This window comes from Electrona antarctica, assembly GCF_951216825.1.
Source record: "Electrona antarctica genome assembly, chromosome: 17".
Classification (NCBI taxonomy): domain Eukaryota; kingdom Metazoa; phylum Chordata; class Actinopteri; order Myctophiformes; family Myctophidae; genus Electrona; species Electrona antarctica.
In genome coordinates, this window is record NC_136798.1 from 35,966,622 (window position 1) to 35,992,778 (window position 26,157).

Consider the following 26,157-nt stretch of genomic DNA (forward strand, 5'->3'; position numbering starts at 1 on the left):
GCATAACATGGGGTAGACAAACCACTCCACCAATAGTTTTCCTATATGACAAGACAAATGTCACGCACATATTTTTGCAGTGCATACGGCAGACCTTGTTGGCGGATTTGGAAGAGATTTTGAAGGTCTGGTTCCAAAAATGAACCAGTATTTAATTTAAGTGTACGTGTAAAATCCATGATGTTTACATTGGAATGAATGAGCCCGGCTGGAAAGTGTCCAAGTGGGAGTGACTAAGTGGGAGAGGGCGGGGCTTAGCTAAAGGTGAATTGGATATTGAATTCGAACCGTCTTTCTTAGACGACTGACGGGTCTAGAAGATAAGCTCACATACAGTACTCTACACAGTCATAATACTCATGAGTATGTATTGTACAGTTGGAGGCCATCGATATTGTCCTTTTCTTTTTGCTGAGGTTTGCGTGATCTGCGCAAAAGGACAGTTAACCCATTTTGGGCGGGAACCCCCTTTAGTGTTTTAAACATTGTTATAATTTAGCTATTGAAAAATAGCAGATCTACAAGCTCATAGCGCGCCACCGAGTGGCGCGCTACGAGCTTGTAGGTCTGCTATTTTTGAAAAATCGTGAAAATATTTATTTCAGAAAACTGGAGGATTTAGAAGGATTTTTTAAAATTTTGAGGTCAGGCCTAAATGGGTCAAATGATAAGGGACAATATCGGTGGCACCCAACTGTATGTACTGTAGTATATTTGACATGCACTAATGTTTGTGTGTTTCTCAGGCACGTGTTGTCCTGCCCCAGAGATGCTGGTGTGTGCCAACTATAATGCTCTCAATAACAGGAGTTCTGTGCTTGGTGAGATGGTAAGTCACAACCGCACCCCTCCCCTCTGGAAAGCTACTACAAGTAGTAGCAAAAACAGTTTTGACAAAATATGCCTCACGGTGGTGCGATAACAGGCCAACAAGCAAGTGTGGGGCAGAGGTAGCCTGGCTAATAAGCCAGACTCAAATAACACTGTCGTGTGGCAATACTGTGAGTGCAAGGTTTCACGGCGATCGGTTCAGAGGTGGCCGAGATTAGCTGTTCATGAGATTAGCTGTCTCACAGGACCAAAAATGTACATGGTGTAAAACGTAAGATGTCTGATTTGAAATATAATACGCAACGTTTGCCAAATAATATAACATCCTGGACATGCTGGTCTATAATATCAATCCCACCTTGGATTAGAAAGTCCTTTTCACAATTTGATTTTGTCCGTAACACTGGACAAACATCTGCCCTTGTGTAAGTGGCTGTAGGAGGCTAATTCACTGTGTGTGTGTGTGTGTGTGTGTGTGTGTGTGTGTGTGTGTGTGTGTGTGTGTGTGTGTGTGTGTGTGCGTGTGTGTGTGCGCGTGTGCGTGTGAGATCAGTCGGACTCCTCAGAGGGTCTGCGCCACTACGGTTTCTCCAAGCTGTACAGTCACACTGTCCTGCTGACACAGACCCGGGCGTGTCCGCTAGACGCCCCGGCCAAACTGCCCCCTGTGCCCCGCTGGAAACTCATCCGCCCTCGCAAGCAGACCCTGATCGCTGATGAGCCCACAGGTGATTGAAGAACAGAGGAAGAAGACCCTAGAACCATAGAGCCTAAAGTCCTGACGTCACTCGCTCATGCCCTGGTTCAAGTTTTTAACATCTTAAAAATCTCATATAAGCATTGTGGTCCAAAAATAAACTAACTTTAACTCTAACATCCTGACGATATTGTCGGGGAGGTGTCTCTGTCATTTAAGACATCATTAAGTCATATTTGATGTCTGTTTCTAGCGAAAATGTAACTAATTCTGCAGCAGTATTAGCGTTTTCTCTCAGTCAGTTGATTCTTCATATCCATATGAGTGAAACGGCCAGGATAATTTGTTTATTTTTCAAACACAGTTCTTATCAGAGGCGATCTAAAATCCCCTTATGGGGATTACAATGCAAATAAAGAAGTACATGAACCCGTGGAACTATAGCGCCCTCTACCGATATTGACGTCAGACTTCGGTGCTCTATAGGGAGGAATACTGTACAGTGTATGCTAGAATGCAAAGGCACTGTCGCTTCAGTGTTGTTTTAGATTCGACAACGCTGGCATGGCCGTATCTGACATCAGGGGGCTGTAATGTGTTAAAGCACTGATGTGTGTTGACTGTGCATGCGTGCGTGTTCCCTACCTTAAAGCACTGATGTGTGTTGACTGTGCGTGCGTGTTCCCTACCTTCTGTAATGTGTTAAAGCACTGATGTGTGTTGACTGTGCGTGCGTGTTCCCTACCTACTGATGTGTGTTGACTGTGCATGCGTGTTCCCTACCTTCACACTGATGTGTGTTGACTGTGCGTGCGTGTTCCCTACCTTCACACTGATGTGTGTTGACTGTGCGTGCGTGTTCCCTACCTTCACTGATGTGTGTTGACTGTGCGTGCGTGTTCCCTACCTACTGATGTGTGTTGACTGTGCGTGCGTGTTCCCTACCTACTGATGTGTGTTGACTGTGCGTGCGTGTTCCCTACCCACTGATGTGTGTTGACTGTGCGTGCGTGTTCCCTACCTTCACACTGATGTGTGTTGACTGTGCGTGCGTGTTCCCTACCTTCACACTGATGTGTGTTGACTGTGCGTGCGTGTTCCCTACCTTCACACTGATGTGTGTTGACTGTGCGTGCGTGTTCCCTACCTACTGATGTGTGTTGACTGTGCGTGCGTGTTCCCTACCCACTGATGTGTGTTAACTGTGCGTGCGTGTTCCCTACATTCTGATGTGTGTTGACTGTGCGTGCGTGTTCCCTACCTACTGATGTGTGTTGACTGTGCGTGCGTGTTCCCTACCTACTGATGTGTGTTGACTGTGCGTGCGTGTTCCCTACATTCTGATGTGTGTTGACTGTGCGTGCGTGTTCCCTACCTACTGATGTGTGTTGACTGTGCGTGCGTGTTCCCTACCTTAAAGCACTGATGTGTGTTGACTGTGCATGCGTGCGTGTTCCCTACCTTAAAGCACTGATGTGTGTTGACTGTGCGTGCGTGTTCCCTACCTTCTGTAATGTGTTAAAGCACTGATGTGTGTTGACTGTGCGTGCGTGTTCCCTACCTTCGCAGGGCCCTCCGTGCCAAAACCGGACCGGTTCATTGAGGTCTCGAGCCCGTTCCTCTTCTACAGGATCAAGAGCGGAATTGGCGGAACTGTCCCTGAACTGTACGTATACATACACAGAGGAGATGAAATGTTGAAAACGAACATATAAGCAGCTTTCTTTGATCTCCATCAGTTTGCTTGTCCCTCTCTGTCTGTGGAGAGCTCCCTTAGTAGTGCTATAGTGCAACCAACCACACAAGACTATGTAGTATGTACAGTTGGAGGCCATCGATATTGTCCTTTTCTTTTTGCTGAGGTTTGCGTGATCTGCGCAAAAGGACAGTTAACCCATTTTGGGCGGGAACCCCTTTTGGTGTTTTAAACATTATGTTATAATTTAGCTATTGAAAAATAGCAGATCTACAAGCTCATAGCGCGCCACCGAGTGGCGCGCTACGAGCTTGTAGGTCTGCTATTTTTGAAAAATCGTGAAAATATTTATTTCAGAAAACTGGAGGATTTAGAAGGATTTTTTTAAAATTTTGAGGTCAGGCCTAAATGGGTCAAATGATAAGGGACAATATCGGTGGCACCCAACTGTACATGTAACCATGTGCCATTTGGACTGCAGTTAGGACCCTTTCCCTATTTTTCAGGGGCGCTAGCCCCTCCAATGCATGGCTTTTGAACATTACGTCATATGGCTGCCAAGTCTATGGGATCTTTAATGTTTTGGACTAACAAGTCTATGGACAATAATATTACATATTACAATGTTTGTTTAGAGAACTTTAGAGACAGCCAAGTCTATGGACGTTAATGTTTGTGTAGTGCACTAAATGATGACTTAAGACAGTGGTTCCCAAACTGTGGTGCGTGCACCCCTTGTGGTGCGTGCACCTCTTGTGGTGCGTGCACCCCTTGTGGTGCGTGCACCCCTTGTGGTGCGTGCACCCCTTGTGGTGCGTGCACCCCTTGTGGTGCGTGCACCCCTTGTGGTGCGTGCACCCCTTGTGGTGCGTGCACCCCTTGTGGTGCGCGAACACCCTCTAGGGTGTGCGTGACATGAACAGGGTAATGGTGGTATTATGGTGTTATTTAGCACAAACGTGCAAAATCGGGTAAACCACTGTTGTAAGATGTATACAGCAGCTGTGTGTCTCTCAGTGCAGTGACATTCTATTTGCCATAATCATATTGCCATAATCATATTAAAAAATCACACCCGTGTGAACTGAGTGGTGTAAGGTCTTATATAGACTGATCAGCTGTGGTCTGACGTAATGTCTGACGTAATGAAATCACACCCGTGTGAACTGGGTGACCATAGCAACCATGCTCATTTGTTTTGGTACGGACAGACACGTAAACTAACAAAGCCAGTTGTAGGAGTGGTTTAACACCACTCAAAAATGTATCATTTTTGGCCAAATTCAACAAGACTGGGCAGGTGCGTCAGCTAGGTCAGGAGGTAACAGGGGGTGGCACGCCCTTACCAAGTTTTCCCGACCGTGAATCTATAACCGTGCGTCACCAGGATCAATGATATGGTCAATGACAATGATATTACATTATGTAGCGGGTAGGCTACTTGAGGTCCAGTCAATTGTCTTCTGTGTTTTGGTACCATGATGCGACGTGACCACCGCCCAGCCATGCCGGTCCGCGAACATTTTATGAACTGTCAGCCGGTTCCGTGGTAATAGAACGTTTGGGTACCCCTGCTCTATACTGTACTGTATGTATATTTGTATATCTGTGTGTGTGTTCATGGTTGTCAGAGAGGCAAAGCAGAGCGTTCGTGCAAAGCCACCGTGCGGCTCCACTCTGGTGTCACCCCCTGCTGTGGAGGAGACGAAGCAGCCTGACACGGCAGAACCTGACGACAACTCAGCCAGCGGCTCTGACCACATGGAGGCTGTGGTGGAAAAAGTACTCACGTTTCTCACTTAAGTAAAAGTGTCAATACTGCAGTGATGTACATAGGTTTTCAATGTAATGGGCCCCGGGTCCCAGGGGTGGTCTTTTAGATGGGTCCCAGGGGTGGTCTTTTAGATGGGTCCCAGGGGTGGTCTTTTAGATGGGACGTCTTTTAGATGGGTCCCAGGGACATTTTATGAGTCCCACTTCAGCGACGTTAGAGTACAGTACCGAGTACAGTATTGCATCACAGGACCCCCGGAGGGTGCCATGATTGCGTCCGTTCTCAATTTAGTGAGTCTAAAGGATGCAGGAGGCAGGCTATTTGCGTCACTGATACTGTAATGTATAGAAGTACTTTGTTACTAAGTAAAAGTCCTTTGTTCAAAACCTACGAGTAAAGGTACAAAAGTATTGGTTTCAAAATGTACCTAAAGTATCAAAAGTAAAAGTACTCGTGCAGTACCCCCATTTCAAGTTTTCCAATGCACAACAATCTTTTGAAAATAGCAGATCTACAGGCTCACAATGCGTCGCATTGGCTTAAATTATATTATAATAATTGCTCCTATTTCTTACCAAACAAAGTCCACGCTGTATATCATTAACGGAACATCCAATCATCCATGTATTGATATTGCATTTTGTGGGGCCTCTGTAGAGCACACGTCAAAAAAGAGCTTTCACTTCTGCCCATAGGGGGCTGCCACAAATGCGTAATGTTGCACTGTACGTTGTAGAAATGCACTGTACGTTGTAGAAATGCACTGTACGTTGTAGAAATGCACTGTACGTTGTAGAAATGCACTTTAACCCATTCAGGCCTGACGTCGAAATTTAAAAAAAAAAGTTTTCTAAATCATGACAATTTTCGGAAAGATTTGAGGCACATTTTAACGATTTTTCAAAAATAGCAGACCTACAAGTTCATAGCGCGCCACTCGGTGGCGCGCTATGAGCTTGTAGATCTGCTATTTTTCAATAGCTAAATTATAACAATGTTTAAAACACCAAAAGGGGTTCCCGCCCCAAAATGGGTTAATGGTTAATGTGGTTAAACGCTAACGTGACATGGATGCGTTCCAGGTCTCAATGGATTAACTTTCAGATAAAAAAAACCCCACACTTGTGTGAAGTGAGGGGTGCTCTTATCATCATACGTACATCGTCATACATCAGCCAATCAAATCATCAACACATTCCGTGCTCATGCACACAAACACACAAAGCTGTGCATATGGATGTGAGTTTATAATGTGCGTTTGCGGCTGTCAGTCAGATGTGAAGAAACCAACACACAGAGATGAGCTGAGATTAGCCAACAAGGAGGGGGGGGGGGGGGTGGGGGGGGGGTGTAACTAGCTAGTCCCTCCCTCTATTCTCTCCGTCCCTGACCGCCTATATCTGAGTGCAGTCAGTGCACTGCTGAATGCTCGTCGGAGCGCTGCTGCTGTTGTTGTGAGAGAGAGAGGCCGTCATCCCCCAGTCTCAATGTCACGGCTGCTGCCTCCCAGGCCAGGCCACTACTGACCAGGGGCATATCTGCACTAAAGAGGGAAAGGGAGTGGGACAGTTGGGACACACACGTGTGTGTGTGTGTGTGTGTGTGTGTGTGTGTGTGTGTGTGTGTGTGTGTGTGTGTGTGTGTGTGTGTGTGTGTGTGCGTGTGCGTGTGCGTGCACACAGAGTATAGGGGGATCTCGGTTAGCAAGAAATTGACGAGGGATAGGCACAGCAAGATGCAAGAGAGAGAGAGAGAGATGAAGAGAGAGAGCGAGAGAGAGATTCTCTGGTGTATGGTGGTGGTGAACGGGGCGCGTGGGCTTCATAAAAGGGAGAGGTCGCGTACTCTGGCGATGGAAAAAAGCAGCGCAATTAGGTGGCGAGCCGACGGAGACATCAGTGTCGGCGTCTCCTGGGGTCCTCTCATTATTATACCTCGCTCTTAGTGCACGGAGAAAAAATAGAGTTCATACTAATCGCCCTCTCGTGTAGCTGTGGACACTTATAGAGTTGGTTATGGACACTGTAATCTGTGTGTGTGTGTGTGTGTGTGTGTGTGTGTGTGTGTGTGCGTGTGCATGCGCGTGCGTGCGTGTGTGCGTGAGCACGTGATGCGTGACACTCACATGGTCTCCCATATTGTGTGCAACATCTACAGTACGTTGGGCTCGTAATGGCATGTGCACATGCGTTTGTCAGCATGTGTTCAGTCACGTGCGTTGTCGCGGACAATAGGTCAATTATGAAGGAATTGTCTCTGCTCTGACCCCGTAACTCCTGCCTGGTTCAACCCGGGCCAACAGAGACAAGCTTTGTGTGTGTGTGTGTGTGTGTGGCTCCCAGGATAGGTGGCCTCACATGATGTCCCTAATGCACTGCTCGACCAATTTAGCGTAACTCCAAAGAATGTGGCCCTAATATGTAAACGAGCTGTTTTTGTTTTACCATTGATGTGCTCAGAATGTGGCTAATCGGTAAATCACCAAAGCCCTTGGTTGCTGCAGGTTAGCATGGCGCAGGAGAACCACATTTGCTACAGTGCACTGCAGTCTCAGTGAACTCAGGTGTGAACCTGCTCTACTGCTTTCAATTGGATGTTTCTGAAAGCACATCCTGAATGCACGCTGTGAATTCTATTAAGCATGTACTAACGGGTCGTTTCGAGGAAGCAATCTGATTGGTTGAAACAGCCTTGAGCCTTCTAGCCGTGGTTCAAACGAGCACCACTCCCACCTACACCTAATCAAAACAAAGAATTCAGCTGCTCTGTTCTCCCAGAGCGCAGCAAACTCGGTGGCTAGGCTAGCTAGTTTCTTGGGACATTTGTGGTCGTAGTGACTACACCTGTCATTAAAAAAAAAAGGGTAATTGTTAGTTTATAATTGCAATATTACACTCGAGGGGGTGGTTTAACGTCATTAATGCACTTCTGCGTTGCTTTCGGAACTCGCCCTGCGGACTCGTTCCTGCAGCATCGCAGGCGTGCATTAATTACGTTAAACCACCCCCTCTCGTGTAATATTGCTTAACTCAGTACTGTACTGTATACATTGAGTTGAGTCACATGCTTATTGACTATTAACAAACTATTTTGGAGAACAACTGTTTCAAATTCTGCAGCACTACACTGATCCCTTGGAAAGACACACATTAGTTGGGACTGTTTTCTTACAGATCAGCTAATGTATCCTTATGGTTGTGAAGTGGAACATGCTTTATAGTTCCCCGTCATGCGGATCTGTGTTATGCTATAAGCTCGTATGCATGCTCACAAGTCCTGCCATCAAATCCATCAGTAACAGCTGTGTGTTTGTTTGAAGGAAGGGCGCCTCGTTAAACACTCAATTGACAGAAAAGTAGAAAACTAAGGATCCGCGATTAATCGGTCATCATATCGGTATCGGCAATATCGGCTTTAAAATGCATTATCGTACCGGACCGATATCAAAATAATATACCGGTATTGGTTTTAGCCAATATTTTATTTGAATGTGTTCAATTCAATCTGTGTTTTCTAGAGAAGCAAGGGGGTCAACATGTTGAAAAAAAGGATAAATTAAAATTCTACATTTACATTGTTTGAACTAATATATGCATCAGTAGGCCTAATAAATCAGGAAATAAGAATGTACTGCTAATTCGAATTTTGCATCCGACCCAAGAATGACAGGTGTATTAGCAGGTGCAAGGTAAACCCAACTGGGAACTTGTATTGCAATATGGGTATCGTTATCGGTCGATTTGACCATGCAAGTAATCTGATATCGGGCCAAAATGTCAACATCGTGAATCCCTAGAGAAACACCTAATCTAAAATTGATGCGGTGAAATTAAACCTGAAGTTAAATTTCGTTCAGTGACCTCACCTGGGCAACTCCCTATGGTAAGACACAATGAAATAAAAGTGAGTACTGTCTGTGTATGGACTGGATGTTGATATGTTTTAGGACTCAAACGTTCTGAATACAGTTTTGGTCCTCTAGGCTTTGAGGTCACTCCATGTAAACCGTTCCCATGCAGATACACACTTTTCAAAGGAACCGACAGTGCCTTTTGTCCCAGACTGCACCTGTAACTGGCACTGCCATGTTTGAGGAGCACAAAGACATGGCGAGGGTATTTGAAGGACTCCATAATGACTCGTTATTGTCATCAGCCATTCTAATTGTCTCGGTCAGACGAGCGTGAAATGGGTGATGTCGAGTAAATCGATTCTATGAGACTTAATATTGCTAAACATTATAGCTTGTTGTCAGTCGGTGACAGCAAATTATAGCTTGTGTTTCCCCCAGTGGTGTGTTTTAGCTGGGGAGGAGTGGCCCCTGTCACATTAACCCATTCAGGCCTGACGTCGAAATTTAAAAACAAAAGTTTTCTAAATCATGACAATTTTCTGAAAGATTTGAGGCACATTTTAACGATTTTTCAAAAATAGCAGACCTACAAGTTAGCTAAATTATAACATAATGTTTAAAACACCAAAAGGGGTTCCCGCCCAAAATGGGTTAACCCATTTCCACCTGAGGAGGATTCCACAAATCTGAAAATATGTTGTTCCAGGAACCCCCCAGAAGAAATTATTTGAGGTAAAAACGTTCGCTCTGAAAGAATATACATTCAAAGATTTGCGCCACATTTTCGCGATTTTTCAAAAATAGCAGACCTACGTACAAGCTCGTAGCGCGGCACTCGGTGCCGCGCTACGAGCTTGTAGATCTGCTATTTTTCCATAGCTAAAGTATAATGTAATGGTTGAAACACCAAAAGGGGTTCCCGCCCAAATTGGGTTAAACCATGTCTCATCTCCTGTGGTGTTCAGCTGAACAACGGCACAATGCCACAGCTGGCATGGAATCACTAGACTAGAGGGTGGAGGCGTATAGCCCTCTGTGGGGCATGTTTACTGTATATTATGTTCATCAATCCCGTGTTCATGCATCTCCCTCCATCTTTTTCTATTTCTCTTAGTATTGTTGTTGTCTAATCTCTCTCTCTCTCTCTCTCCCTCCCCCCCCCCCCCCCCCCCCCCAGGTTACTGCAGAGGACAGGAGGAAGGGCGTTAAAGGCACCTCCAACGGTATTAGCTCCTCTGGTCTGATGCCACTCCACTCATTTTGTAGAGAATATAATCCACCCATGTGTCTCTTTGCACACCATTTATAATACTGTAGGTTAGACCTGCACATGGTCACAATTATTGTACCAGAGTAAAATTTGCTGTATAGCCGCGGGCTGGGGTGCATACGTTGGTTAGACATATACCAACAGTCCTACAGTCATTAGTCAGACAAACCTGTGCTGCGAGGTTAAAAATCCCCCGTGCTGCGAGGTTAAAAATCACCTGTGCTGCGGGTTCAAAATCACCTGGTTAAAAATCACCTGTGCTGTGGGTTAAAAATCACCTGTGCTGCAAGTTAAAAAAAAATCACCTGTTCCGCGGGTTAAAAATCACCTGTGCTGCGGGTTGAAAATCACCTGTGCTGCAAGTTTAAAAAAAAATCACCTGTTCCGCGGGTTAAAAATCACCTGTGCTGCGAGGTTAAAAATCACCTGGTTGAAAATCACCTGTGTTGCGGGTTAAAAATCACCTGGTTAAAAATCACCTGTGCTGCGGGTTAAAAATCACCCGTGCTGCAAGTAAAAAAAATCACCCGTACTGCAAGTAAAAAAAATCACCCGTACTGCGGGTTAAAAGTCACCCGTGTGGCTCACGACATGCGTGGCAGGTTAAAACTAATCTGTGCTGTAGGTAAAAAATCACCTGTGGCTTCCTGTGAGGTTAGGGTTAGGTTAGGGTTTGTCTGACTCATGGTGTGTCTAACTAAACACTATAAGTATAGCTAAAGTATAGGCATTAGTGCAGCAGCTGTACGGCCGTCTTTCCCATTCTCTCATGATCTCATTCTCATGATAGTCCCCCAGGATTCCACAGAGGAAAAGTCCTTGATTCTCTCATGATCTCATTCTCATGATAGTCCCCCAGGATTCATTCTCTCATGATCTCATTCTCATGATAGTCCCCCAGGATTCATTCTCTCATGATCTCATTCTCATGATAGTCCCCCAGGATTCCACAGAGGAAAAGTCCTTGATTCTCTCATGATCTCATTCTCATGATAGTCCCCCAGGATTCATTCTCTCATGATCTCATTCTCATGATAGTCCCCCAGGATTCATTCTCTCATGATCTCATTCTCATGATAGTCCCCCAGAATTCATTCTCTCATGATCTCATTCTCATGATAGTCCCCCAGTAGATTCCACAGAGGAAAAGTCCTTGATTCCGCGGCTTGATAGTTCATATTAAAAACTACTACTGCTGACTGACTGTAAAAACCTAATGAGTTGACCAGCACATTTTTATTTTGTTTTAATAATCAAGTAAAATCCTTTATGAAATAGATACAATTAATTGTAATTAGGGATGAGCCATAATAATCAAATATTCCAATAATCGCAGATTCCTGGGGGGACTATCGTGAACTCATTCTCATGATCCCAGGGGGGATTTCTTCAGATGTCCAGTTGAACTCACTCAAGGATGAACTGATTAGATTTTGGTGGTCCAAGGTCAAGGTCACTGTGACCTCACAAAACATGTCTCATGTGAGGTATCATACATTGATGCCTTACATTTTGCTAAAAACGGCACTTTTTTAAATAGATATTCATTAAATTCCTTCAAAGTCTTCACTACAGTACATAATATTATGGCCAAGAATGGTGGATGTAATCTGCAACTGGTTGGCGGGCACATACAACCACGATGCAACATTTCTAGTTTAAAGATTATGCTGTGCGTCTCCGTTACACAGTAGGTTGACTTGGTTAGCGGGCTTTAACATACAGCCTTAACGATGACATTAGAGGATTCTTCTTTTTCTCCCGCCTTCGTCCGGTCCTCCTCTCCATCCGTCCGTCCGTCCGTTGGCTGCCAAAGGACTCGGTTTCGGGAAGACGGGTCTGGAATTATGCCTCATGACAAGCAGCCAATTACCCGCCTTCGCTCTGCCGCCGTTTAGTTGCTTAGTAACACCTGCAGTTTGAGTGAGCAGACCAACCATTGCTCAGCAGCCCTGGCCGTCTCAGTGCTATGATCAGACGTGTGTGTGTGTGTGTGTGTGTGTGTGTGTGTGTGTGTGTGTGTGTGTGTGTGTGTGTGTGTGTGTGTGTGTGTGTGTGTGTGTGTGTGTGTGTGTGTGTGTGTGTGTGTGTGTGTGTGTGTGTGTGTGTGTGTGTGTGTGTGTGTGTGTGTGTGTGTGTGCGCGTGTTTGTGTGTACGTGTGTACGTGCGTGTGTGTGTGTGTGTGTGCGCGCATCCTGTGTTCATGAGTCTGTATACAAGTGTGTTATTTTAGGGCAGGGGGTTAGGGGTGAGCGAGCGCGTTGGTGTGAAGTAGTGTCTGTGATGTACTGTAATCTCTGACTTGGCTGTGTGTATGCATGGGAATTGTGGGCGCAGATGTGTGGGAGTGTGCTTGTGTGTATGTGCACTGTGCCGCGAGTGGGCGATCGGCTACTGCTGCTCAACCGTTTTTAGGAGGGCGATTTTTAAGTCTACGATAACTCACTCTGAGTCACGAGAAGGAACGGCGTTCTCTTGCCAACAGCATTCCTTCAGAACGGGAGGTTTCAGAGGAATGTCGAAAGAAAGCAATTTTCCACCTGCCAAAGATGACCGTAGAGAGTAGACCCTGAAATGACAGTAAATGTAATACAATTACGTAAGGTTTCATTTTAGAACATGGAACAAAGACACATTTTTTTGGTGAAGTGGAAGCGGCACGTTTATACGATACAGTCCATTACAATAGCGATTATTCAATCACTAAAATGGAATTAGATCAATTTACGCGTTTGACTTGCTTTGACCCTCAAATGTCATTATCCCCAAAAAAAAACCATATCTCCGCTCTACAATACTGCCTATTCAGAGGGTTTAGTGCCGTCTCATCCTGCAGATAAGAATGTGGCTGACTCACCAGGAGGTCCACTTCCAGATCAAGCCAGGACTGTGACTGAGGAACCCACAGCGCCGCTGCAGCCTAAGCCCCAGGATGCACCAGCAGCTCCAGATGGAGCCATGCTGCTGCAGGAGTCCTGGGTGGACCTGGAGGACTTTGCTAAATGCTTCCAGTAAGAGAGAGAGACGTCAGGCACTCGTTGACATGAACTCTGTTTCACAACTGATCTAGGACTAATTCAAAAGTGCAGTAATCCAAAAGTGCAGTGAAAGTGGCTTCCAATGTGGATACAGTTGGGTGCCACCGATATTGTCCCTTATCATTTGACCCATTTAGGCCTGACCTCAAAATTTAAAAAAATCCTTCTAAATCCTCCAGTTTTCTGAAATAAATATTTTCACGATTTTTCAAAAATAGCAGACCTACACAAGCTCGTAGCGCGCCACTCGGTGGCGCGCTATGAGCTTGTAGATCTGCTATTTTTCAATAGCTAAATTATAACATAATGTTTAAAACACCAAAAGGGGTTCCCGCCCAAAATGGGTTAACTGTCCTTTTGCGCAGATCATGCAAACCTCAGCAAAAAGAAAAGGACAATATCGATGGCCTCCAACTGTAGATATTTTTTGAGGGGCGCTAGCCCCTGCTATGTCCAGCTTTGAGGGTCTGTGTAAACACAAACATTGAAGACAAAAGTGTGCAAACACAAATATTGAAGGCAAAACGTGTGTATACGCAAACATTGAAGACAAAAGTGTGTTTACACATACTTTTGACTGAGATGATGTATGATGACGTATGATGATAAGAGCGCCCCTCACTTCACACGGGTGTGATTTCTTTAATAATAATATTCATAATAATAGGGAAAATTGGATTAGTATTAGAAATACCCTAAATAAATAATAATTACTGTATAAATGTAGATTGTTGTTTTTCAAACATTTAAAAACAAATCTTTGAAAATTGCCAAAACTTGTCGATCTACAAGTTAATTTCTCTACATGTTGTGAGCTTGTAGAGAAATAAGGTGTGGCGTGTTCTGAGCTTGTATATCAATGTGTAAAACACACAATGAAATCAAAAGCAATTGAAACGTACAGTACATACATCCTCCTCCTCCAAAGCACAGTTTATTTCTCATCTTGGCCGCAATAATTCTGGTAGGTACCGTTAATAGGCCTAACTTTCCATTACATGCTCGATATATCCGCACGGCTCACAGTGGATTATCCCACTGGCCACTTGCCAACAATCCAAATACAAGTAGTGTTTATTCATATTTTGCGGCATTATGACGTTATCATTATCAACCGTGAAATGAACTTTACTCCAGCAAATGGGAGAAGTCATAGAAACTTCACTGCACATAACACACCAATGTTTGTGTCCATCTCTTCTGTTATCAATGGAAGAAACACGATTTTTTTTTGTGGAGAGAGAGGAAATGTGGAGTGAGTATAGGAGAATGACATGCATCATTTAATGGGCTGGGAATCAAACCATGGACACATTTATGCACCCTAAACCACTTGGCTACTGTATAGCTACCAGGCTGCTCATTGTCTCCACCAGGCCGAAGGCATGGGGAGAGAGTATGTTTTGCACTCCGTCCGTGTGTCCGTCCGTCCTTCCGTCCGTCCTTCCGTCCGTCCGTTACCAGCTAATCTCCGGCACCGTTAACCCGGTCGATGCCAAACTTTGCACACACACTCCCTGGATGCCAACGATGAACCTCTGCCCCACATTTTCCAGAACGGCCTGTTATAGCGCCACCATGAGGCAGCTTTTCACATTTTTTACCTAAAACTGCACCGATCTGCGTGAAACGTTGCATGCACACTCCCTAGAGGCCAAGGACAAACCTTTGACCTGCATTTTCCGCATCTGCCTTTTATAGCGCCACCAGGAGGCCGACTTTTGTAAAACAAATGTTTTGATATTACTCCTCCAGATTCTGTCCAAAAATCTCACAAATCGTTACACAGTATCTCTATGGTCATGTGCTCAAGTCGGATCTGTCCGATATTTCATATTCCATCCTAATTGGCTATAATTAGCTTTCACAGTTTGCAAGATTGCCCCGTTTTGAACAAAAGCCTCAAATCATGAACGCAGCATGCAATTTACGTGAAATCTTTCACACATTTTCTTACTAGGCTGAGGAATATATCCCACCCTTTTCACATTGGCCTGTTATAGCGCCACCAACAGGTTGATTTTTGCAAAACACATTTTTGGAACAAAATGCCTCAAAAACATGTTTATATTAATTAATTAATAAACATTTTTGCCAAACATCTCACACAGTCCTATCCTCCTGGTGGAGACCTGTGCCCAGAAGGGCACTTTTTCTAGTTTTGCTACTGATTTTGAGAAGCAACTGAGTAAGATCTTGAATACTTTATTAGCAATGCTATAATGTGCACAACACATGAACCAACAACTAATGTGAACCGTCACTTTTTTCCAGGACACTCTTGGTGTTCCATAAACCGCAGATATACCCACACCATGTTCAGAAAACTCATTTTAAGGTGAGCATCAGACATCCACTTGCTACTGTCTTCTTTCTACGTCCTATCCTTTCTAAATGTGAATGCACAAAATCTCTGTCCGTGTATCCGACTTCAAACTCACATTTTGGTGCTTTTCTCTGCAGAGCATCAAGTTGTCCAAAACAACCGCCTCAGGCATCGGTTGCACTGGGACCTCTACCCACTCTACTGCTACTGCCTCATCTGCTACTGGTCACCTTCAAGTACGAACACGCACGCACGCACGTTTGTATATTATTATACCACAGGTCGTTTTGAGGAAGCAATCTGATTGGTTGAAACAGCCTTCTAGCCGTGAGTTAAACCAGCACCATTCACCACCTAATCAAAACAAAGAATTCAGCTGCTCTGTTCTCCCAGAGCGCTAGCAAACTCGTGGCTAGGCTAGCTAGTTTCTTTTTTTCAGCGATTTTCTTAGTTTTAAGGGTAACTGTTGTATAATTGCAATATTACACTCGAGGGTGTGGTTTAACGTGATTATTGCCACTTCAGTGATGCTTGCGGAACTCGACTTCGTCTCGTTCCTGACCACATCACTGTCGTGGCAATAATCACGTTAACCCACACCCTCTCGTGTAATATTGCTTAACTATACTATACTATCGACAATCGCTGATCTACAAGCTCACAACCCTGTCACAGCATAAATCCAACCCCTACACCGAACCTAGTATACATCATACATCATGCTTAGATTAACAATACCCCAACCTCAATCTTTTCCAAATTAAAATCCTGACTCAAAACATCATTTTTTTTAACCATATAAAGAACCGGACAACATTTCTTCCCAATTCTACTATACTTGTGGGGACATTTGGCCTTTGCACCTGTATTGCACAGACATACATACACAAACAAACACAAGCCACCTCCTCATCTACTCACAGACTACCCACAAAACCTCTTTTTCATCCTGGTCACGTTTGTATCGTCTCCTTTGCTCTTCACATGGCTTGTCTGTCTGTCTGTCTGTCTGTCTGTCTCCTACTCTTTTTAATCCCTCATGCAGCCCCTCCTCCTTCCTCCGTTCCCTCCGTTCCCTGCCTCTCTGTCATGTTATCATTCCCAGCTCAGTCTCTGTCTGTCTGTCGGTCCATCCATTATCGTCTCTCATTCCCAGCTGTCTGTCTGTCTGTCTGTCTGTCTGTCTGTCTGTCTGTCTGTCTGTCTGTCTGTCTGTCTGTCTGTCTGTCTGTCTGTCTGTCTGTCTGTCTGTGTCCGTCCGTCCGTCCGTCCGTCATCCCTCCCTGTGTCTCTGCTGTCCTTCGCCCTCCTTCACTCATTGGATTTGTCACATGTTCCCTTAGTTACCTTGGTTTGTACTTATACCCTACACTGGGTGTCTTTGTTGCATTGTGGCCCTGTGGCCTGACTGGCCTCCTTCAGTTATTCCCCTTTTGAACTCCTTTCGACATTCAGACATCAACATTGTGTTGCTATAATGTGCGTGCGTGCGTGCGTGCGTGCGTGCGTGCGTGCGTGCGTGCGTGCGTGCGTGCGTGCGTGCGTGCGTGCGTGCGTGCGTGCGTGCTGTAAGTGGTAAGTACTGTATTTAGGTACAATTTTGAGGTTTATGTACTTGAGTAATTCCAATTTCCGATGCATTTACTTCTACTCCACTACATCTCGAAGGCAAATATTGTACTTTTACTTCACCACATTTATTTGAAATCTTTAGTTACTAGTTACTTTGTACATTTTGATTATTAACAAACAGTAACCACTTCAGCTCTATATTATACATTTTGCACATTTAAAAATAGCCGATCTACAATCTCAGCTTGTATATGTGCTATTTTCAAAAGGTTTGTATACAAGACATTTTGTACTGTTACTCAAGTACATTTTGAATTCCGGACTTTTACTTGTAACAGAGTACTTCTACATTGCAGTATTGATTTTACTGCAATGTAAAGTGTGTGTGTGTGTGTGTGTGTGTGTGTGTGTGTGTGTGTGTGTGTGTGTGTGTGTGTGTGTGCGTGTGCGTGTGCGTGCGTGCGTGACAGTGGGCCTCTTACTACCTGCATGTGGACAGCCTGCAGCCTTCCCACATTCTGGTCAGCCTCTCTGCTTTGTTACAGTGGAGAGAGACAGCTGAGGACAGTAAGGATTTAGCACACACACACACACGCAATCGGGAAATATCATAATTATGCAATTCAACTGTTGCTATTGCTGCTATAGTATAAACGCATGGAATCTGTATTACATAATAGGGCAATGCAGTGGCGTACATTTTGTGGTTCCACAGGTAGAAAGCCCATTCTTTTTTTGTATCAAAAAGTTATTTTGGAAAATAGCCGATCTACAAGCTCACAATGTACTTTTACTCCACTACAGTTAGTGGAAAACTTTAGTTACTATTAGTTACTTTGTATATTTTGATTATTATTACAAAACATACGCTAACCACTTCAGCCCTCCTACAGTATATACATTTCAGCCATTTGAAAATAGCAGATCTACAAGCTCACAATGCGTAGTGATGCGATACATTGTGAGCTTGTAGATCTGCTACTTTCGAAATATTTGTATACATTTGAAAACTTGAAATGAGACATTCTGCACAATGAGTACTTTCCCCCTCTACAGAGAAGGAGCTGTCAGCAGTGTGCAGGCGCGGCGTTCTCCTGGCTCAGCCGTACTCATGGAAGAGCCTGGTGCGCCAGCCGCCTGTCCTCCACATCAAGACCACCTCCTGCAAGGCTGCCTCCCTCACCTTACCGCCAGGGTAGGCCTCTCTGCTAGCACCTAAAGTGGGTTCCTATATTATGGACCCAGTTCAAATGATCAAGACCCAAAAAGCAATATCATTACACGAGAGGGCTTTGCACGACGACGGTGCTGCAGGAACGAGGCTTTGGGTTCCGTAAGCAACGCTGGCGGTGAGGTAGGGCATTCACATCTAGTCATTTTTACTAGTTGACTAGTTGCCTAGTTTACTAATCGACTAGTCGGCTAGTTGTTTAACTACCTATTATGTAAAAAATAAAATAAATTAAAAATATTTTTTTGGAAATAAATATTTGTACATTGAAAAACTGTGTACATGGTGACTATAACTATAATCTACCTGATCTTGAGGCCTACAAAATCGGGAAAAAAATAAAAAATAAAAAAAATAAACTTGTTTTTCTTATCAACTAGTCAACTAGTACCAACAAGGTCGACTAGTGGATTTACTAGTCGACTAGTAAACTAGTCGACTAGTTGCTTAATGCCCTACGGTGAGGTGAAGCGCCACACCCGGTTGGCTCCCGGTACTTACCACGTGACTTGTCGCGCCCCAGCCGTGCTGCTCATGCGCCGAATTTGCGGTGTCCAGGATCGGTCCATAGGCTATAGAGCTCTACCAACTGAGCTACCCGTGTACAAGTACTGTATATGATAGAAGATCAAATTCAAAGGAAGGCCAGAAAGAAGCTATAAGGTACAGTAGGAGAGATGAGGTCATCGTAACATCATAACTCACTGTATTCTCGACACAGCATCGTTCACGACATGCATGGCCCTGAGTAGGCCTTGTGTCTATAGTGTAACATGACTGATCTAATCACTGGTGCACAAACTGTCTATTGTCTCAACGTCTTTTGATCCAGATGGACACGTCAGTATCTAATCAAATCAACATTGCACACCACATAAAAACTAAAGGCATGTACAGTTGGGTGCCACCGATATTGTCCCTTATCATTTGACCCATTTAGGCCTGACCTCAAAATTTAAAAAAATCCTTCTAAATCCTCTGTTTTCTGAAATAAATATTTTCACGATTTTTCAAAAATAGCAGACCTACAAGCTCGTAGCGCGCCACTCGGTGGCGCGCTATGAGCTTGTAGATCTGCTATTTTTCAATAGCTAAATTATAACATGTTTAAAACACCAAAAGGGGTTCCCGCCCAAAATGGGTTAACTGTCCTTTTGCGCAGATCACGCAAACCTCAGCAAAAAGAAAAGGACAATATCGATGGCCTCCAACTGTAATGTGACGTGTTAGTTTGAAGATCTAACTCGGTATCGTCTAGCAATGACGAGATCAAATCTGGGCCTCTTAAAGTGACTGTTCAGACATCGACCAACACCAGTTATCTCCTCCATACTGGAAGTCTGGGATGTGATGCAAGCAACACAAACAACTGTTTTTATGCAACGTGTGGTGATCATTTGTATATTTATAACCGTTATCTGAATGTTATCTCATTCTATGGCTTAAGTATTGTGCTGCTGTGATAATACTGTATAATGCTATATAAGTCTAACCCTTAAAAATAAGTTTCTTCTAACAACAATGTCAGAGAGGCTTGCAGTGATCAGATCAAAATATAATCTTATTTATTTAATAATCTTTGAATTATTGTATGCTGTCAGATTTCTGTCTTTCTAATGTCTTTGATTCTATAAATGCATACGCAGCGTTTCAACTCCAGACATTTCATCTTAGAAACGGAATACAGAACGTTTGTTACGCCGCATTATGGAACAGATTTATTATACATTATTTTACACAAGTAAGTCCACAAGTGTTCATTTGGCTGGATCCATGGTCTGATTCATGCAGTAGAAGCATTTAAATGTATGTATTCATGGAGATCTATCTGAATAAATACATACAATGCTTTTCCGCATACTACAAGTAAGACGCGCGAACGCGGGAAGCGAACGCAGCTCGTAAATTGCAATAACAACAATTAGAATAAATTACGTACTTCTTTAAGGTTTTTTTTAAGTTCTCTTTTTTTTTTTAAAGATTTTTTTAAGGTTTTTTTTTAAGTTAAGTTTTTTGTAAAGATTTTTTTTAAGTTACGTTTTTTTAAGTTAAGTTTTTTTTAAAGTTAAGGTGTGTGTGTGTGTGTGTGTGTGTGTGTGTGTGTGTGTGTGTGTGTGTGTGTGTGTGTGTGTGTGTGTGTGTGTGTGTGTGTGTGTGTGTGTGTGTGTGTGTGTGTGTGTGTGTGTGCGTGCGTGCGTGCGTGCGTGCGTGCGTGCGTGCGTGCGTGCGTGCGTGCGTGCGTGCGTGCGTGCGTGATACAGCTGCGCCCTCTGGTAGTGGGCGGGTGGTGTTACAGCGTGACACACAGACAGACAGACAGACAGACAGACATGATCTGCTGGGTCTCATAGTAAATGCTCACTGCGTTCACAATCACTGCGTTCGCAATAACCGGTTATTTGAATATAGTATGCAGTGTACAGCTACTGTATAGTGTGTAGAGATACAGGCGTGAACAAGAAGGGGTGTGTGTGTGTGTGTGTGCGTGTGTGTGTGCGTGCGCAGGCATTCATGTGTTCAAGCATTCCCTTAGATGCTCTGAGAAGTAGTAGCAACAGAAAAAGGGCCTGTCCTAGTCTCTATTAATGGATGCTGCTCGGCCTAGAAGCAGGGGGCCTAGTTTCTGGGGTCAGGCAGAGGTACGTGCCGTGGCAGCACAATTACTTCAGAGCCGTAATCACACACTGCACTCAGCTTATCATACTGGAAGGCCCTGTGGAGTCCTACACTCTCTCTCGTGCTAGGGGGAGGGGAGAGCTGATTCCGCTGACTTGTGTGGGTTTTTTTGTGTTTTTTGTTTCTGCCGCGATCAATCTTAAAGGAGCATTCAGTGATTTGGGTGATTTGGAAAACCACCCAGTCCGCCCCGGTAACAAAATGTGCACATGCACGCTCTACAGTGGGGGGAAGTGCAACAGACCAACAGCACGTGCACCAAGGCCCGCCCCCACTCGATCATGATTGGAGGAAGGCCCCACTCATCCTGATTGGATGAAGGTTTTGCCACCCGCCACCAAAACTGAAACTAGGGTTTTTTGACCCCAGGGGCTCACTGGGGACAGGGAGGAACTCCTTATATGGTTAGCACACTCTATAGTAGGGAGGATTATCCAGAAAAAAACACTGAATATACCTTTAACACTCTCTTCTCTGTACTTATGTCAGCGTCTCTGTCTGTCTGTCTGTCTGTCTGTCTGTCTGTCTGTCTGTCTTTCTCACTCTTTGATCTTTTCCCACCTTCTGTCACTGTCTCTGCAGTCCGTCTCTCTGGAGTGTGTTTGCCATATGTGTCGTTTTTGAGCGGTGCCTATAACCGCTCCAATGAACAGCTGTGTGTGTCTGTCCCTATGTATGTACCGGTATGTCCGTTTGAGTATGGACAGCTGCAGTACCGCTGGGTGACCTAAAGTGCCACTGTTGAGCCGCCTAAAGGGCTAGAGTATGGCTGTTGAGCTTCACACTGACCACTATAACTATTACAATAGCACAGTACAGGGTACAGCACACACACACACACACACACACACACACACACACAGTCTGCACCGCTCAATTCACATGGGTGTGATTTGTTTTTTTTACTATTCTGGACCCATTATTATCTAAACATTGTTGTCTAGTTATTTCTATAGATTCTGCTCGTTCTCCCTCATGTCCCCATGTTCTTGCTTTGTCTCCCGTACCCCTATACACTCTTCTGCCTCCCTCTTCCGTTCTCCCATTTATGCCCATATCCCCCGTGTCACTCTGACCCAGTGCTGCTTGTGGCCATGCAGTTACAGTAAGCCATGATGGTTGAATTATGTAAAGCTAATGGAGGTTCCACTCCATCAGGCCTGACCAGGGCCTGTGAAGTCAGCCTGGCGCTGGACTATAGAGGGGACCGGTGGTGCCTTGCCTGACCTAGTCACATCTATAGTTTCCCTAGCGTGCTCTCTGGTTTGAAGGAATTCCCGCAGGAACATAGTACACAGTCAAATCCACCACCCCATTCGACTGGTATCATGTATTGAATCGGCGAAATCATCCGTTATCAGCACGTTTGAATGGTGCCAAAATGTCCATACTGGCATCCTCACGGTTCAGTATGTCATTATCTGCGATTGTAGCATTGTCATTATCACTGATGTCCTGACGGAGGCGCGCCGTGTCTGGTGGCCATGAGCTACGTGAGGCACCGCCGAGCGAGGCGCTAGCCGAGCGAGGCGCCGTGCCGAGCGTTGCGAAGGCCACCAGACCCGACTCAGTGCCGTCCGAGTTACGTCCTGATAGGCAGAGAATAGTATATATTAGTAGCTCCTAGTTCCATGCACCGACAATAGTTGGAAATGACACGTCCACCAGGGGGAAACCTTGACCAGGCTATGTGGTGAGGATGCCAGTATGGACATTTTGGCACCATTCAAACGTGCTGATAACGGATGATTTCGCCGTTCCAATGCAGAGATAACGGTCGAATCCGCTGAATCCACGGTGTTCACAGATGCTTTCCTTTCCTCTCTCGCCCCCCCCCCCAACAACCCCTCCAGGCGCCACGTGCTGCATGTGTCCACCAGGGCGGCGCTGGGCTACTGCATCCAGCTGTGCAGCAAGACGCCCTTTGTCTTTGGGGATGAGGAAACCGTCATGCCACACCTCACCAAGGTGATCTCCCTTTCTGTCGTAATAAATAGAACCATGTCATGATGCAGACCATCGTTCTCTGACCTCTCTAAATGTCCCATCGTCTCATGCTCAAATTGCTACAGTACGTGACACGGTCCATATGGGAGATGATTTTCTTTTGCTTTGTTTTGGCTAACTGGGCCATGGGTTGGAAGTGGGCAAGTCCATGTAGTTCCCACATGGTCTACATGTGGGCTAGCCTGCTCCAGCCTGTGTGATATTTCTGGTCTAAAACAGGTGATAGATCCTATTGGTTCACCGATCTGATCGCCCTCCCCGCATGTTTGATTTACACCACGTGAATGAAAACTATACACTCATGGCTCCATCCCCTGCTTGGTTGTAGGAAAGTGTGCGTTTCCGTGAGGGGGCCACATCCATGCTGAGGGCCCTGTCCAACGTGGTGTCGTCCATCAGCGATGAGCAGCAGCAGCTGGCAGCCAGGAAGGCCCTGGAGGAGACGCACTGCCCGCCAAACATCACCACCACTGCCCTGGGAAGATGGCAGCATCGCAGGGTAACATGTTAACACACACCACAACATCACCACCACTGCCCTGGGAAGATGGCAGCATCGCAGGGTAACATGTTAACACACACCACAACATCACCACCACTGCCCTGGGAAGATGGCAGCATCGCAGGGTAACATGTTAACACACACCACAACATCACCACCACTGCCCTGGGAAGATGGCAGCATCGCAGGGTAACATGTTAACACACACCACAACATCACCACCACTGCCCTGGGAAGATGGCAGCATCGCAGGGTAACATGTTAACACACACCACAACATCACCACCACTGCCCTGGGAAGATGGCAGCATCGCAGGGTAACATGTTAACACACACCACAACATCACCACCACTGCCCTGGGAAGATGGCAGCATCGCAGGGTAACATGTTAACACACACCACAACATCACCACCACTGCCCTGGGAAGATGGCAGCATCGCAGGGTAACATGTTAACACACACCACAACATCACCACCACTGCCCTGGGAAGGTGGCAGCATCGCAGGGTAACATGTTAACACACACCATAACATCACCACCACTGCCCTGGGAAGGTGGCAGCATCGCAGGGTAACATGTTATACACAACATAAAAAAACACATGCACATAGTACATGCCATCCATGTCTGTATGTACAGTACCGTCAAAACCTTGTATCTCCAAATTAGAAAAGTTTTCTTTTGTAAATGAATGCCCTATCGTCGTACAAACTACAAACGTGTCACACAAGAGTAGTGAAAACAGCCGAACTCTCGCTGCGACATGAGCTTTTGCATCTGCTAATTTCACTATTATTGAAAGAATAATAAGTGTGTCTGTGGATTTGACAAATATTAAACCAATGAAAGGTATTAATAAGAGGTTGTAAATAATAACTGCATGGCTCTATTGGAACACAGGTTTTTCCAACTCCTGAAAAGGGACAGTTTTGGACATATACTAGGTTTCGCCCCGACTGCGACGTTACGCGCCGCTTTGCATGTAATTGCAGTGCTAAGTGAGACAGTACATCTACGCACGCATTCATGATACAGTGATACAGTACATCTACGCACGCATTAATGTATGCTGTCAGATTTCTGTCCTTTTGTATGTCTTTGATTAATTCCAGAAATGTATGCATGCACAAACGCAATAAAGCAAACGGGCTGTGAATGTGATTCCTCTGTTGTTCTGCATCATTGCGCGTGTGTGCGTGTGTGTGCGTGGGCGCGTGTGCGTGCGTGTGCGTGTGTGTGTGCGCGTGTGTGTGCGTGGGCGTGCGTGTGTGCGTGCGTGCGTGTGTGTGTGTGTGTGTGTGTGTGTGCACGTGTGTGTGTGTGTGTGCGTGCAGGTGTTTAATGAGGCGGTGTACTACATGGTCTGTCGAGCCCTGGAGAGGAGGCTGACAGCTGAGGAGCTGCTTGCTGTTCAGCTCCTCACTGCCGACCCTTTACTCTACTGCCTGGACAACAAGGAAACCTCACCTGCATGTAAAAGCTGTGTGTGTGTGTGTGTGTGTGTGTGTGTGTGTGTGTGTGTGTGTGTGTGTGTGTGTGTGTGTGTGTGTGTGTGTGTGTGTGTGTGTGTGTGTGTGTGTGTGTGTGTGTGTGTGTGTGTGTGTGTGTGTGTGTGTGTGTGTGTGTGTGTGTGTGTGTGTGCGTGCGTGCGTGCGTGCGCGCGTGCGCGCGCGCGCGCGCGCGCGCGCGCGTGCGTGCGTGCGGTAATCAAAATTGACATCAGTAAAGTACTCACTATGCAGAATGTCCCATTTCTAGTTTCCAAAATGGATAAAGATATTAGAAGATATTAGATTCGATATTAGATATTCGATATTAGATTAGATATTTGATATTAGATTAGATATTAGATTAGATATTTGATATTAGATTAGATATTAGATACTACAAGCTGCGACTCATTGTGAGCTTCCGAGTAGAAGTAAAAAATAATTGGAAATTGGAAATACACAAATACCTCAAAGTTGTACTCACGTACAGTTCTTAAGTAAAATTAACGTACGTAGTTACAATCCATCACTGTGTAAAGGCTGTGCGTGTGTGTGTGTGTGTTATTTGTGAATTTGTATTCATGAGTACACTCCACATTGAGATTAAATTGCTGAAGCACAGCCTGTTGTTGTAATATTTCTCACAATCGCACGTTTGCCACAATCATGAAATGCGTTGGACACATTCCGTTCAACAGAGTGCGTCGAGTGTGATTGGAGAGAGAGAGAGATAATAGGCCTTTCAAACTATGAATATTTCCGCACACAGCCGCTGTCTTTTGTTCTGTTGCTCTCAGTGGAGGTGGTGTCGGGGAGGCCCGGGGAGCGGTCAGACAGACAGCCGACGGACAAGGAGACCAGGGCAGTCACTGTCCTACAGGCCGCCTTCAGAGGACATCTGGCACGGGAGCTCCTCAAAGCTTCCAAACCTGGTAGAGAGAGAGAGAAATGCACGCACGCACGCACGCACGCACGTGCATGCGCGCACACACACACACATACACACACACACACACACACACACACACACACACACACACACACACACACACACACACACACACACAGACAGACTCTGTCCAGAGGCAATATGCAATTACAGTCCATTCATGCAATTATTATCCAAACCAAATGACAATAATTTATTTGGAATTGCTTGCGATTATGAAAAGACATCAGGCTGGGTTTGG

The 26,157-nt window shown here is 45.2% G+C and overlaps 1 protein-coding gene across 5 annotated transcripts in view; it reads left to right on the top strand.

Annotated features, from left to right (window-relative positions):
* Positions 1-26,157, top strand: part of adgb (androglobin) — a 114,986-nt gene that overhangs the window by 34,022 nt on the left and 54,807 nt on the right. For 4 of the 5 annotated variants that reach the window (XM_079526971.1, XM_079526972.1, XM_079526973.1 and 1 more), the window contains 14 exons: positions 747-829; positions 1,385-1,559; positions 3,098-3,194; positions 4,856-5,006; positions 10,029-10,074; positions 12,959-13,133; positions 15,435-15,498; positions 15,624-15,722; positions 17,529-17,625; positions 18,115-18,253; positions 22,819-22,933; positions 23,301-23,471; positions 24,812-24,950; positions 25,765-25,899. In XM_079526971.1, the coding sequence (XP_079383097.1) occupies positions 747-829; positions 1,385-1,559; positions 3,098-3,194; positions 4,856-5,006; positions 10,029-10,074; positions 12,959-13,133; positions 15,435-15,498; positions 15,624-15,722; positions 17,529-17,625; positions 18,115-18,253; positions 22,819-22,933; positions 23,301-23,471; positions 24,812-24,950; positions 25,765-25,899 (1,686 nt within the window). The remainder of the gene's footprint in view (positions 1-746; positions 830-1,384; positions 1,560-3,097; positions 3,195-4,855; positions 5,007-10,028; positions 10,075-12,958; positions 13,134-15,434; positions 15,499-15,623; positions 15,723-17,528; positions 17,626-18,114; positions 18,254-22,818; positions 22,934-23,300; positions 23,472-24,811; positions 24,951-25,764; positions 25,900-26,157) is intronic. The other variant, XM_079526974.1, reaches the window with a different exon arrangement.